The 13,957-nt window shown below is 45.8% G+C and overlaps 1 protein-coding gene across 1 annotated transcript; it reads left to right on the top strand.

The window, feature by feature from the left end:
• Window positions 1–1,466: 1,466 nt before the first annotated feature.
• On the top strand, window positions 1,467–2,981 carry LOC138543962 (serum amyloid P-component-like). The gene is made up of 2 exons (XM_069641993.1): window positions 1,467–1,535; window positions 2,143–2,981. Exons 1-2 carry the CDS (start codon window positions 1,478–1,480, stop codon window positions 2,799–2,801), a joined length of 717 nt encoding a protein of 238 aa, XP_069498094.1. The 5' UTR covers window positions 1,467–1,477; the 3' UTR covers window positions 2,802–2,981.
• The last annotated feature ends 10,976 nt before the right edge of the window (window positions 2,982–13,957 follow it).

The raw sequence follows: 13,957 nt of genomic DNA, 5'->3' as shown, positions 1-13,957 counted from the left end.
GTATGTAGCACAGGCCAAATCGGCTGCCCTGTAAGGGGAAGAGCTCTGGGGCCATTCAATCAGTAACAAATTGGGCCTGGCCGAAAGAGCTTTTTGAAAAGGCTGCTTGGGCTGCCAACAACGTATCCGGGTAACCCTATCTACTTGGAATTGGGCCTTAGGGAAATCTAAAGTGATGCCACCCTCAGACCGGTATCTTATTGGCTCAGATTATGGCTAACACCCGAACTCAAAATCTATCATGAAGCCCTAACATACATGCTGGGAACTGAGGGTGGTAGATCCCTACCCTGGTTAATGCATGTTAAAAGATCCCTGGAGGATAGGAATATGGGAAATCTGTGGGATAACCCCTGGAGCATCACCTTGGGTGATATGGAAAAAGTGAAAAGAACCTCACGGGATATAGCTGAGGTTGCATTGATAAATGCCAGCAGCGAGCTGGCCACGGGAGCTACATATTTGGCCAGCAAGCCGGTCCTGGGGTTTGAGAAATATCTAGATCTGGTCAACCCCTCTTTTGCATGTACTTTATATCTGAAATTCGGGTTTTCTCAATTGAACCTGGATTACTCTACCAAAAAGTGTGAACCTGCTGGAAATTATTTATGTTTGGTGTGTGGTCTTGTTAAGGAATCTATTCGCCATTTCTTGTTCTTTTGTCAAGGCTACCGAGTGGCCAGGTGCAAGTTCCTAAAGTCACTGGACAATACGATAACAAGCATTGGCAATGCCAACAGTTTTGGCTTTTTGTGTAGTCATGGGAAAGGCACTGGCCAGGCACTGCCGTAGTGGTATTAACTGGTCATTATACAAAATGGTGCTAGCTCCTGGACATCTAACAGCAGTGCCTGTCAAATGCTTAATACTTATACACAAGCTCAAACTGTTGGCTTTACCAATGCTGGTTTTTAATACGACTTCGGCGAGTGACACACATAGTGCTTATAAATCAAGTGCCTGAAGGCAGACCTGCTTCAGACATTTTATTTACACCAGTAGCGTGTTTACAGTCCCAATTACGTCATTAACTCTCAGAAGACTGCTTTGAGAAACACTGCCAGGCACTTCGAGTGCAATGCTTCATGGTAAAGTGTGAGTAAATCGAGCTGAAAGAGTTTACATTAGGAGGTGTTTTATGTGGGTGGGGGGGCGGGCCAGGAACTGGGTGGGAATGGCCATAGGGATTAGCATGGCCATGGGCAGTCGATGTGTGGGCAAATAACCAAACAGAACAACCCCCTCAAGCTTTGTGTTCCTCCTCATATGCCATCTCTCCCTATCTGTGCTCTAATGCAACAGTTTCTTCTTTTAGGCGGCTCTAAAATTACTCAGCCTGTTAACCCTTTCTTTATAATCTGGAAGTTTAGCAACAATGTTACAATGTGTGCTCTTGGTAACACACATCTACATGCCCTAGCCCTGTGGAATGATATTAATTATGTTTCTGCTTGACGTTTCAGAAACAGGCGAGAACATGGCTCTGTGCTTTCACCTCCTTACCAGCATCCTGGGAGCTGTTTGCCAAGCCACAAGTAAGTGTTTCAGCAGATTTGGTCATTTTGTGACTGCTGCGCCCATCTTGGGATCCAGAATCCTGCTGTGCTTTTTGATTTTCTTCTTGTACGCATTGCCACAAGGTGCTCTGTATTGGCTGGCATTTACATATTGATGCTATGCAAATTACAGAACATAAATACACCTTTACCTTCCCCCTTCCTCCTCCCCCTTCTCTCACTTACTCCATCCTTTCTTCTATTTCACCTGTGCGCCTCCTTCACCCGCTCACCCTATCACAACTGCTCTATCCGTGCCCCTTCCTCCCACTCTCTGTATCATGATATATACTCCCTGTGCCCCCATTTTTCTTCTACTCCTCTTCCTAGCCTCTTTTCATTCCCCCACTTTCAATTTGCCAGCTTGTGCTCCCTGTTCCACTCTCCCAGTCTGTTCTCACTTCTTGTGCTCTCTGCATAGTTGTAAAGCGCTATGAAAGGGCCTAATGGCGGCACATCAGCACTACCCCAAACACAGAATAAATAAATCCCAAAGTATGTGGGAACACCTCCTGGATACCTGATGTGTCACATATGCTTCTCTTTATTGGGATCCAATGTTCAGGTTTATCGTCTTTCTTCACAGACATGGATGGCCAGGTGTTTCTCTTCACAAATGAATCAATCAGCAACTATGTGACCCTGAAGCAAGAACTGAGTGTCCCGCTGAAGAGTTTCACCATCTGCCTGCACGCGTTCTCAGAGCTGACCCGGGACTACAGCCTCCTTTCTGTGAACAACCCGACAAAAGCCAATGCGTTCCTCCTCTTTCACTCGAAGTATCCAGAAAGACCCATTGCCTTCGATGTAGATGGCCAAGCAATGTCATTTACGGCCACACTAAACACGCCAGAGAGGACACACATATGCAGCACCTGGGATTCTTCAAGTGGGGTGACTCAACTATGGCTCAATGGGAAACCGCTCGCCAGAAAAGTCATGAAGGGAGGTGCCGCTATACAAACTCCTCTCAAAATGATACTTGGGCAAGAGCAGGTCTATTCTGATGGTACCTTTGACGAGAGTCAATCATTTATGGGTGAAATGGGTGATATGCATGTGTGGGATCATGTCTTGTCGCCCGCTGATATACAGCAGGTCTTCCTTAATAACAAACACCTCAATGGCAACGTCATCAGCTGGAGGGACCTTCCCTTTGAAATAAATGGAGATGTCCTCATAGTACCAGTGCAGAAGGGTGTCTGTGAGGACCAGGCATTAACAGTGTGCCAATGCAAAATATAGGAAAATAAAGAGGACGATCCTCAGCAAGTTGGCGTAGATATGCCATATAGTCCGCAGTAAAGTTTTCCAGCATTACTTTGTGCCTACCTTGCAATCAAGATAGCAAATAGGGTGGCTTTGTTTTTGAGGGGTCTGCTATATTATGTGCATCTTAACACTACAAATCAAACTGGAAATAGGCTGTCACCCTACTCCCCGGGATATTAGGTGTTCCAATAAACAATTGCCCTTCATTAATCATGGTCAGCTCCATTGCACTGCTGACCTCGCAGAGAGTGTTAGGCATAACCTCAGAAAGTATTGAATTCCTTTCAGATGTGTCTTTCTGTTGATTCTATTTGTGTTCCACTAACTGCAAAATCTTCCACTTCTTGGTGCGGCAACAACCGAAGGCGGAGGTAACTTGCTTGGCATGGGAGGTGAAATCTTCCTTTGAGGAGGAGTACGGATCCCCCTTCAGTGTAATGGATGGATAGTCAACAGTCCCTGAGGCAGGGTGGTCATGCAGCAGCGCTATGGGGTTCCCTGAGAACATTATAAGAAGTGGCTTGAGGGCTGCCTGGAAGTGCATGAGGTACTGGACTGTTCTTTGGTCTCTTGGGACGGGGACGGGATGGCGGGAGTGATCAACGAGAAGAACACATCTGCATTGTATCTGATTGTGGCTGTTGGAACTGCAAGGATGTTAAAGTTTGTAGGCCTTTGTGATGGAGTGGGTAGGGACCTGTGCATTCTTTTCATGTAGATTATGCTTGTGTGGTTGATGCATTTGAACATAAGACTGAAGACCTTGACGCTAATTCTATCCTCCACTGGAAGCCCCTGGACATGTCCTAGGTCTGATGCCTCAGATGATGTTTTAGGTATGAAATGAGTCCTGCTATGGTTGTTGTGGAACCTTTGAGCTCTTGGCATTTTGTGTGCTGTGAGTCCAGCATAGAAGGCATTGCCGCACTGTCAGTGTGCATTGAAGATGGTCATTGCTATCATATGGTTTTCGCCTTTAACATGAAGGAGGGAATTTGCGATGAACTGGAAGAACACATTCTTCACCGCCAATTGCATTTTGCATGCAGGCTCCTGTCATAGTCCCAGGTAGAGGTTGGGAACCATATTCTGAATGTGATCTGGTTCCCTGAAAAAGATGGGTGCTGTGAAGAGGGTTCCCAGCCTGTGGAAAATGTGTGTGGGGCCCAGGAGGAAGATTTCTGTCATTGAGGCATTGAGTTCGAAGCAGTGGATATTATACAGGCTTCTATTTCAGGTCAGGTTTTGGAGACGTGGGCAGTTGTTTGCTCTTTGTCAGACTTGGAGAGATATGTACGCGAGCTGTAGGGGAATTATTTAGTGTAACTGTATAAGGTGATCCTGTTCCTTGAGTAGATCCATCAGGCGTCCACGCTAGCAACCTGATACTCATTCGGAAGGGCCAGAACATGTAAATGGTAAAGTCTTAATTTGATTTCTAAAAGTCATCAGGTTTAATGTTGATGTGCAGCATAAGGTACAAGATTTGGGGGACACAATTTCTGGGTGAGGAGAGCGGCGGGCCTGGTAAGCTAGACTAACACTTAGTTCTGTTTTGGTTAAGAAGAAAGGGTATCAGTTTATGGTCCGTTCATATGTTCCTGCTAATGACTATAGCCAATATAATATGTTGGTCGGCCATGTCAAAAGTGGCATCAGACAGAGAAGTGTCAGCATGGAAAGAGAGTGTGATCCCATGCTCAACTGAAGGTGAATGGCATCAGCAAAAGCTTGGTTCACAGTGATTGTGGAAAGAGTGATTTTGCAAGTTGGCCTGCACTTGTGTTGTCATGTTTCTCTTTGTTCTTTTGGCTAGCGTAAGACTGGAGGGACAAAGTCATACTGTAATCAGAATCCTGAGCCTGATGTGATTGGGGGCACAGCAAAGTGATGCTGTTCTAAACATCCCTGGATGTTTTTATGAGGCCAATATTGGACGATCTTGGAGTCCTTTCAGACTCCATCAAATCACAGGAATTCGAGGTCAACACGGCCTTGTGGAGGCAACACTGAAGGTTACACAGAATGTGGCGGTTTGCTTAAAGCCAGTAAAGGTGTTAATGGTAAACAGGCCACTTTTGGTGGCCCTTCCAAAGTGTGGCTCTTCTTGCATCTCCTCTGAAAACCTATTGGTGTCAATTTTAGTTAAATGACAGATTTAGAAATCTCCCGTTTTTCCTGTTTGAATTTACAAAGGGAGTTCAAGACATTGCTTCTTCCCTTCAGAAAACAGAGATTATAGCAGACCACACACGACAGCAGCCTCTCAAATTACTTGGGCGCCACTTTCACTTCAGACCGTATTTAGCTTTTTAATTGACATTTGATAGGCAGACACCCCATTCAATCTGTTTATATCTAGGTTGGAATCAGAGCTAGGTGCTGGCTTCCTGCCCTGTCCCTGCCTAGGGGGGTCCAGTGCAGTGGATGCCATTGCGTTCATCTCCTTCTCTTGGCGATGTGCCAGACCATCATTATCTAGTTTCCTCTCTCGCATCTATCGATGAATACATCTAGCACTTCTGTACAGTTTTTCCAATGGTTGATTCCTTGTGTGTTTGCGCAATGAATCATTGTACCTCACAATAGATGCTAATAAAGTAGAGCAGTTTGCAGAATGCCTCCTTTGTGTTGTGTTGTTGTGGTTTCCTGCTGTGGCAGCGGGTGGATTTTTGAACTGCAGAACCCTAAACGCGCTTAATATGCGGGAGCGATGGAGTGCAGTGAGGAAGTCCGAATTAAACAAATGGTCTAGGAGGGTTCTCCCTCCTTTAAATTGTTTAAATAATGGGTTAAAATGGTGCATTTTACAGGACTTTCTTTGAAAAATTGGGTAAAAAGACCCATAGTCTGGGGAAGAAAGGGACAGATGAAAACAGTCACTATAGGGGTTAAAGCCTGCAGAATGGTCACATGGTCCACTCTTCTTACCTCTTTCAGTTATGCGTAATTGACGTCAGCAAACTCTCCTTTGCTTTCTCCACACGTGTCTAGGAATATACAGAACCACATTCTGATGTATTCACATTCCGGCACTGCCATTTTCTGACTGAGGACCCAGAATAATGTACCCGAAACTCAACGCCTCTGTGAATCAGTCCTAATTTACAGGCATGTGGCGTTCTTCGAAGTTGCTGAAGCTGTTATTACAGGTGGCAATAAGGTTGACCAGTCCATGCTGGCCTCATTTGCTGAACAAGAACAAACATGGGAGAAGAAGAGGTCCCACCTTACCGGAATACATGACTGAGCCAGCATCTATCCCAGGTGCAACAAGATATGGAGATGATGAAGTGCAAACAACTATTGATGACCCCCTGCAAAATCCTAAAACAATAAATAAGGGTTACTCATTTGATATGCAATGTTCAGGATGGTGTTCTGCAGTCCCTATCCAGCGGAAGATTTCATTCATTGACCCACAATACCTTTGCAAGGATGGGTGCAATAAACACAGGACATAATTCACATCTATTTGGCCATAAACCAGTTTTCTTTTAAATCAATGCTGATCTTTTGAAGTAATCAGTATCTTCTCCTTCGCCTTGTTATGACATTGGAAAAGGTGTTCAACTAAAAATATTTCTCTTGGCAACAGGAGTCGAAATTGAGAAATATGCAGATTGGTAGCGTGTAGTGGGCCACACTCAGTGCCATTCATGTAAAGGCGGGACTAGCCAGCCATGGAGAAGTGTGATAGACAGAAGCCAGTAGCACTAAAGATGAATGGGCACTTCGCTGTGAGTTTCTTTTCCCTCTTTTTGATTGGCTTGAAAGTACAGACTCAGGGTTATAGCACTGAACTCTCTTCTTAAATTACAGCCTCAGGTTTATAGAGCGCAGTTCTGTTGTTGAATCATCAACCAGCAAGACCGTCTGCCCTCTTGTAATTGCTCATACTGTTCATTTTCCTCTTCAGATATAGGCATTCAATGCTTATATGAACCCTGGTTGTCTGACTCGCTGCCACCAATTTGCTTGGGCTGCAATGGTTGGGGAAAATACTTAACATGGTTTTTCGTCAAAGCAAGGAGCTGAACATTTTCAGCCCTGTGTCGAGTATTTGTTTCAGACACAATATTTCCAGCTGTGCTAAAGATTTTCTTTGTAGAAAACACTGTTTGGGGGCAGTTCACCACCTTACACGGTTATCTGGAAAGACCAGGCCTGGTCTGCTACTCTTCTCTAGGGCAGAATGGGGGTCGGGAGCATGGTTGCATCGGCACCGTTAATAACGGTGCTGGTGCAATCATGAGTTCTGTTCGCGGGTGCCGGTATGCACGCCTGGTCAGACCAGGCATGCAGTCCGGCACCTGCGAGCAGATATCGTAGTGTGGTGGAGAGGTAACAACGACGCCGGTAGCACTACCGGCACTGTTGTTGCCTTTCCGTCACACTCATAATGAGGCCCAATGTATTTTTCCTTCAACACACAGCCTTGCGTGTAACACTGTAGATTTCCACATCATGCGTATCACAGACTGGAATCTCCCTTTCTTTGAACTCACCGGCTGTGATTGCTTCCAGGGTCTTGCCCACCTGCCCCTCTGACACTCCCGGGCAGACTCGCGGCCCCAGGAGGAAACAAGCAGTATGCTGGCACATGGAGGAAAGGGATTAGCCAACCCCTTAGGTCCCTTCTCTGAACTCTCCCGGCTTCTTGGACACACAGCTGCCTCACCACACTTTCTCCTGCCTCAACTTGCAGCCCGACAGCGTCTTGGTATACCGTTCTCCCTTGCCTGGTTCTTGGCAGCTCTCTCTCAGCTGCTCCTCCATCTTGCCATGCAGCTTGCCTTCCTTCTTGGCCACTCCCTTGCTGTCCATGTCTTTCTGTGCTCAACTTTTCACAGTTTGAAAAATGGTCCATGAGTTTCAGGTGTGTGTGATTGGGACTGAGTGCCTGACTTTGCCTAGCTTTATAAGTGGGACAAGGCCAGTGCATGTTACTAGTGGTAATCTTCCTCTTCCTCATCTCAGTAGTTGCATAGCTCTCAACCATTTGTCTTGCAAAGGCGGGTGAAATCACCCGATTTTGTTTCTGGCGGGTGAGACGCCCATTGGAATGAATGGGCGTGCAGGAGGCCTGGCGGGTGAGTCAGCCCTTTGCAAGGCGGGTGACACCCGCCAAAAGCGGGTGAGTTGAGAGCTATGGTAGTTGGGCTGATAAGGAAAGGAGGGGAGTTATGGGAGTTGTAGCATCCCATAAAGGCACAGGGAATATGGGGTAAATAACTGTCAGGAAATGGAAGATACCATGTCTCTCCTTCCGGTCTCTCCTCCCCATTCCCCGAGGATGCCCTACCCAGGTGATCCTCCCTCGGTTGTCCATCCCAGGGTCAGGATACAATAGCAATGGCCCTTTCCTCGCCATCTGAATAACGGATCCCTGGGAACCGAGTCGTGAAACACCTTCAGGTTTTTCACACATTAATAACTGCCGCATTAGAGTCAGAAGGGATATAGGACAAAACATTTTTCAAGTTCTTCAGTTTAAAGAAACCCACACTACAAATCAAGCCAGCTTGAGCCATCAAGGACAGGGAGGCCAGGATCTTAACACCTAGGTGTATCACAACTTCCACAGGTCAAGGCAGGGACCAAGATCTGGCTGCCAAAAGTCAGATGTCCAGGACTGAGTTGCGGCCGGGGGCCCAACCACTAGCCCCTCCATTTTTTCCTGTTAATCTCTAGCCACTTTTGGTGCATCAAGCTGCTCACTGCTGTTAAGCAGGCTCTCAAATGGTCGGCAGTACCGTTCTGCTCAAGATCCATCCTAAAAAGGATCTGAGTTTCATTTGCATAACAGATAAAAAGAAAGAAAATTAAGAGAAGCCAGGGGTTCAACATGAACATTAAAAAGAAGAGGGGAAAGACCAGACCCCTGGGGGTCCCCACAAGCCAAAGCCTCAGGAGGTGACCTAAAGGAGTCCAGCGAGACTGTTTGCAGGAGTCCAAAAATGTTTTAAAACAGTCATAAACGCTAACAGAAATGCCTATAAAACAGAGTTTAGCCAAAAGGATGTTATGATCAATAGTATCAAAGGCTGCTGACAGACCCAATAAGATGAGACCTGCCACCCACCTCCTGATCTTTGATTTGGGTTAGGGCATCCAAAACAGAAACCAAGACAGATTCGGTGCCCATGAGCGGGTGAAAACCCAATTGCGCAGAATCAGGAAGAAGGTGATCTTCTAAGAAGGACATAACTGTGGAGTAATTACTGACTCCAAAGTGAAAAAAGGAAGTAAAGAAATGTGGCAGTAGTTTGCCAACATTGGGACATCCAGAGAGGGCTTTTTTAGTAAAGGGATTATCAATGCATTCGTCATAATAACAGGGATAGACACATGCAAAAGTGACGAGTTTAGGGCTTCAGCAAGAAGCGCCCGTAACTCTTCAGCTATAGATTTTAAAAAAACGAGCAGAATCTCATCTAAAGGGTATGCGATTTCAAATGTTGCACAGCTTTAAACACTGTGGAAGGACTCATTTTTTTTTGCTTTTTGTTTAATTAAACCTTTACACATTCAGAATAAACAGAAAAACACAGTCACAATAAAATCGCTAACCATCCTAAAAGTAGAAGAAAGTGAAAGAAAAAGAAAGAAAGAAAGAAAGAAAGAAAGAAAGAAAGAAAGAAAGAAAGAAAGAAAGAAAGAAAGAAAAAAAACAGAAGGAAAACGGAAAAGGGAGACAAATACATAAAATCAAAGAACGTATAGCATAGCAAACATGGATGAATCTTAATGACAAGCCCCTAACACAATTAATAAAAAGAAGGGCAACATATCATAATAAAATTAGAAAATCTGGGTGGAACTTTATGTCCGTTCCAGCCTTCACTTAAAAATGCAAAGTGGGATAGTTTGGAATTCCGAGACCCCAAGCCTATCCCAACAAAGATCAATTGACCCTTATGTTCTGGAGATCTACAGATTAAGACTTTTGATGAAGCCCGATAAAGCCAGGCCCTCATGTACATTCTGGATACTGAAGCAGCGCTTCCAAGCCGTATCTTCATCACAGAGTAGTAGATTCAAATCTAGTGCCGACAGATATTTAGCCCTTAAAGACTTTAGTGAGTCACGCTCCAGGACTAGATGTCGCAACGACTCAGATTTCAGCAGGAAAAACCTAAAACAAACAGCGTCATTCATTATTAGATGCCTCCTGAGCTGAATTTCCTTGGTAGGTAGGAGATACCACCGTACCCTAAGTACAATCCCATGATAACACCTATTCGCAAATTGGAGCAGAATATTAGATGGAGATCCTCAGCACTTATATGCTCGTGTGCAAGATGACCCAGAGATATATATGAATGGAAGGTGTCAGTCGTCTGAATCCAATCGAGATCGAGCAGAGACATTTTAGCCTTCATCAGGTACAGACCAAGGTCTCCAAATTCAAGCCGATATCATGGAGAATAAGTTCACATCTATCCCTGAGGGCAGTTAGTTCTACGGAAGAGTACACATTTTCACCCATCGGATGGTACAGGGAATCGGGTATAGGGGCCATGATTTTTGCATATAAAGTCAAACAACGCCATTGCACAGAGTGAAGAGACACCCAATCCAATCTTAGTGCAGATAATGACACTGCATTAGGTACGCCGAGGATCCACCTCCATACTCTGCCCTCAATTTTATCCAGTATTGTCTGAACTTTATCCAACATTAGTTCAAGTACATAGATACATTTTGGCACAATCTTCCCTTCGAAGAACATTAAAGCTGGTTTAAGGGAGAATCTGTCAAACCTATGGTCAATTTTTATGATCTTGGATTCTAGAACATTTTAAAGCCTTTATGTGCTCCAAAATTGAAGTCCAGATACCTGACGCTCTCAGATAGCTTCAGAGACACCCCTTCAATTTACCCTACATGTCAGATGTTCTTCACCCTTGCATTTCTAAAGGCAAGAATTTTCATTTTATTGGGGTTAATAATGAGCCCATTTTCTTTTGTGTATCCTGCAAATTGATTTAAGACCCTCTGCAGACCAACCCTAGTTAGGTCGAAGATCAAAAAATCGTCTGCATATGCAAGCCATGTGATTTTTGCCTGCCCAACTTTAGGAGCAATCAACCCTTCCTTAGCAAGGGTGTGCACAACATCCGACATGTATTGGTTGAACAACCAGGGGGCCAGAACACATTCCTGTCTGACACCCCAGTAAGATCTAATTCTACGAGACACATCCCCCTTTTGACTCAGCCGGACTTGAATCCCACAATTCTCATATACCCCCCTAATGAGCCTCAGCAGCCCCCCTGGCAAGCCCCAGTTAGCCAATTTTGCCCAAAGTTTACCTCGGTCTACACACTCAAATGTGGCAATAGGTCAATCGAGGCCATATATGTACAGCCCTTCGGCCTCCTCCAAGCATCTTCCTGGATGCATTTGAGGACAATCCCATTGATGTTTGTTGATTGCCCCCTCCTAAAACCAGTCTGAAATTGGTCAAGAGGGTGAGCCGCTTTAGCCCACTCTTCTAAGTGAGAGAGCAAGTGAGAGAGCAAGAATGATGGGAAGATCTTGCAGTCGGCATCTATGAGCGAAATAGGCCGATAATTTGTTGGTTCAGCCCTTCTCCCGCACTTGTAAATGGGTATCACATGGGCCGTGCTCCAGGACTGTGGCGTAACCCCTGTACCAATGATATCCTTAAATTCCAGGTATAGTAGGTTCGGCCAAATATTTTTATCAGCCTTGTAGGTATTGTTTGTTAGGACATTTGGGCCCGGGGCTCTAGAATCTTTACATTTAGTTATCAGGGAGTAGATGACACTGATATCCAAAGGAGGTTCCCAGGTGGTACTATCCGAAAAAGCCAGCTATCTTGGAGGGGTTTGTCGTTGGTGACCCAAACATTCCCTCAAAGAACTCAACCCATTCCAACTCAGAGATAGTATTTAGTTGGGAAACTACATAGTTTGGTTCTTGGCCATTGATAAGCTGCCAGACAGCGCTGACCTCTGCATTAATCAGGACCCCCAACATAATCTCAGCATCCTGTTGCAATAGAGTGTTTTTTAATGACTTGCAGGAATTTTTATAGGACTGTTTAATTTTCCTCACAAGCTCCTAATGAGTACCCTCATCCATGTTCGTCCGGCGGATCAGTCTCATATTCCTCCTCATGGTGCTTTTCGCGGAGGCCAGATCCCCATTATAACAGTGTGTATGTCTAGTATGGCCATTCCCCCTAATACTAACCCTAGGAGAGATACCAGAGAGGAGGAGACCAATACACCTCTGGAACTTAATTGCATTGAAATTATTGAGTTTCCAATTGAGGGCAGAGAAATTAAGGGTATCCCTCAAATTCTGATTCAAAGTACAGATATTTATATCCGTCCATCTTACTGCATTGCCCGCCGCAGTAGCGGTGACATGGGGCTGAAGTCGGAATTCTCTAGTATTTAATATCAAATCAAAGGTTGCCGTTCGAATGGAGTGGTCACGCCAATCATTCTTTGATGCTTTAAACGCCACACATCGATTCATAAGAACGTTGTCTAGATAGATGTAATCCAAAAGGGAGGAACTATTCCCCTATGCCAAGTGTGCCAATTGCACTCCTTATGATTCAGAGACTTTCTCCCCACCAAAGGCTGTAGGCCCAGGCCCCCTAGTCCCATCCCACATGCCAAGCTCTCTCCCAGAATGGCCAGCTTGGCCCAAGTCGAGATCCCAGGGGGTTATCTGGAAACCACAGTCAGCATTTAAATCTCCCACCACTAAGATTCTACCATTCAAAAACCTCCCTGACCACTCGTCAATAACTTGGAACATTTTCTCAACAAAGGCATCTATCAATGACATCCTTTATGCCAATATATACTGATGGTGGCCACCAATTGCCTCCATTCAATTAGGGGTCCTACCTCCTACCCTCCTCCCCGCTGACCGCTTCGAACCAAACAGCTGTCTCAGCCTCGGCCCATTTCAAGAGGTCAGCCCACCAAAACTCCATTCTGGGCCTATGAACTGCCTTCCAGCACATTGCAATCCTCATTTTGGCCAGGTTATATGCCAAGTCCTTCATCTTGCTAATGTGCCTCAGATGACGTGGCCTAGGGAAACCTCCTAGCATGCATGCCCAGGCCGACTCTACCTCTAGCTTAATACCTTTTTCAGCCAGGCGCATTCTCAGTTCGGCCCAGAATCTACCCACCTCCGGACAAACCCAGAACATATGTAACATCCTGGCTTCCTCCTCCCCGCACCTGGGGCATCTCTGGATCATCTGGCCCCCAAACCTACCAATCTTACTGGGGGTCATATATGCCCTATGTGTGACATATAATTGGATCTGCTGGAGCTTTGCATTTCGGGACACTTTCTTATGATATCTCTGGGCTCGATCCCCTAACCCGTCCGACATAGGCTCTACCACCTCCTCCTCCCAGAGCTGTCTCAATAAGGACAATTCCTTCCCCACCATGGACCCCAGTAGCTCGTATATGCGGGATATCTCGTGGCCACCCTCCGAGACGTCATATATCATCTCCATGGTGGCATAAGGATGTTCCGCGAGCACAACCGCCGGCCATTTTTCTCGCACCCGCTTAACAATTCTGGAGTGGGTTATATGTTGACTCTTGTTCACCCCGGTGTCCTCCATCAATTTCTGGAATTCTAGCACCACTCCATCCTGCTATATGTCTCCCAAAGTGACCAGACCCATGGGCTCCCAGTATCTACGGACCCCTTGTATCAATTGGAGGTGCTCTCTGCATAGTGCCGCCAACGGCACCTGCATGGAGAACGGAGCCGGGTATCCCACTAGTCGCCATGCTCTATGCCAAACCTCCCAGCCCATCACCAACAGCCGCGCCATCTCTAGCACCTTCAGCTTAGGCAGCCACACCACCTCCCTGAGCAAATAGGGAGCTGGTTCCATGCACAACAACGTATATTCCGCTGTTTCTTCCTCAGACAGCCACCTGGCCACGTATTGCAATTGACCAGCTAGATAATATAATTCCAGATTCGGCAGGTTTATTCCCCCTCTGTCACACGAATTCTGCAATTTCCAAAGAGCCACCCTGTTCCTGGAGTTATGCCAAATGAAGCCCCTGCACAAGCTGTGGAGGCTAGCAAAGAAACGCCTAGGG

Source organism: Ambystoma mexicanum, chromosome 1p (assembly GCF_040938575.1).
Source record: "Ambystoma mexicanum isolate Mex_15411 chromosome 1p, UKY_AmexF1_1, whole genome shotgun sequence".
NCBI lineage: Eukaryota > Metazoa > Chordata > Amphibia > Caudata > Ambystomatidae > Ambystoma > Ambystoma mexicanum.
The sequence above is the reverse complement of the archived record's forward strand: the minus strand, read 5'-3'. Positions and strand labels throughout refer to the sequence as shown.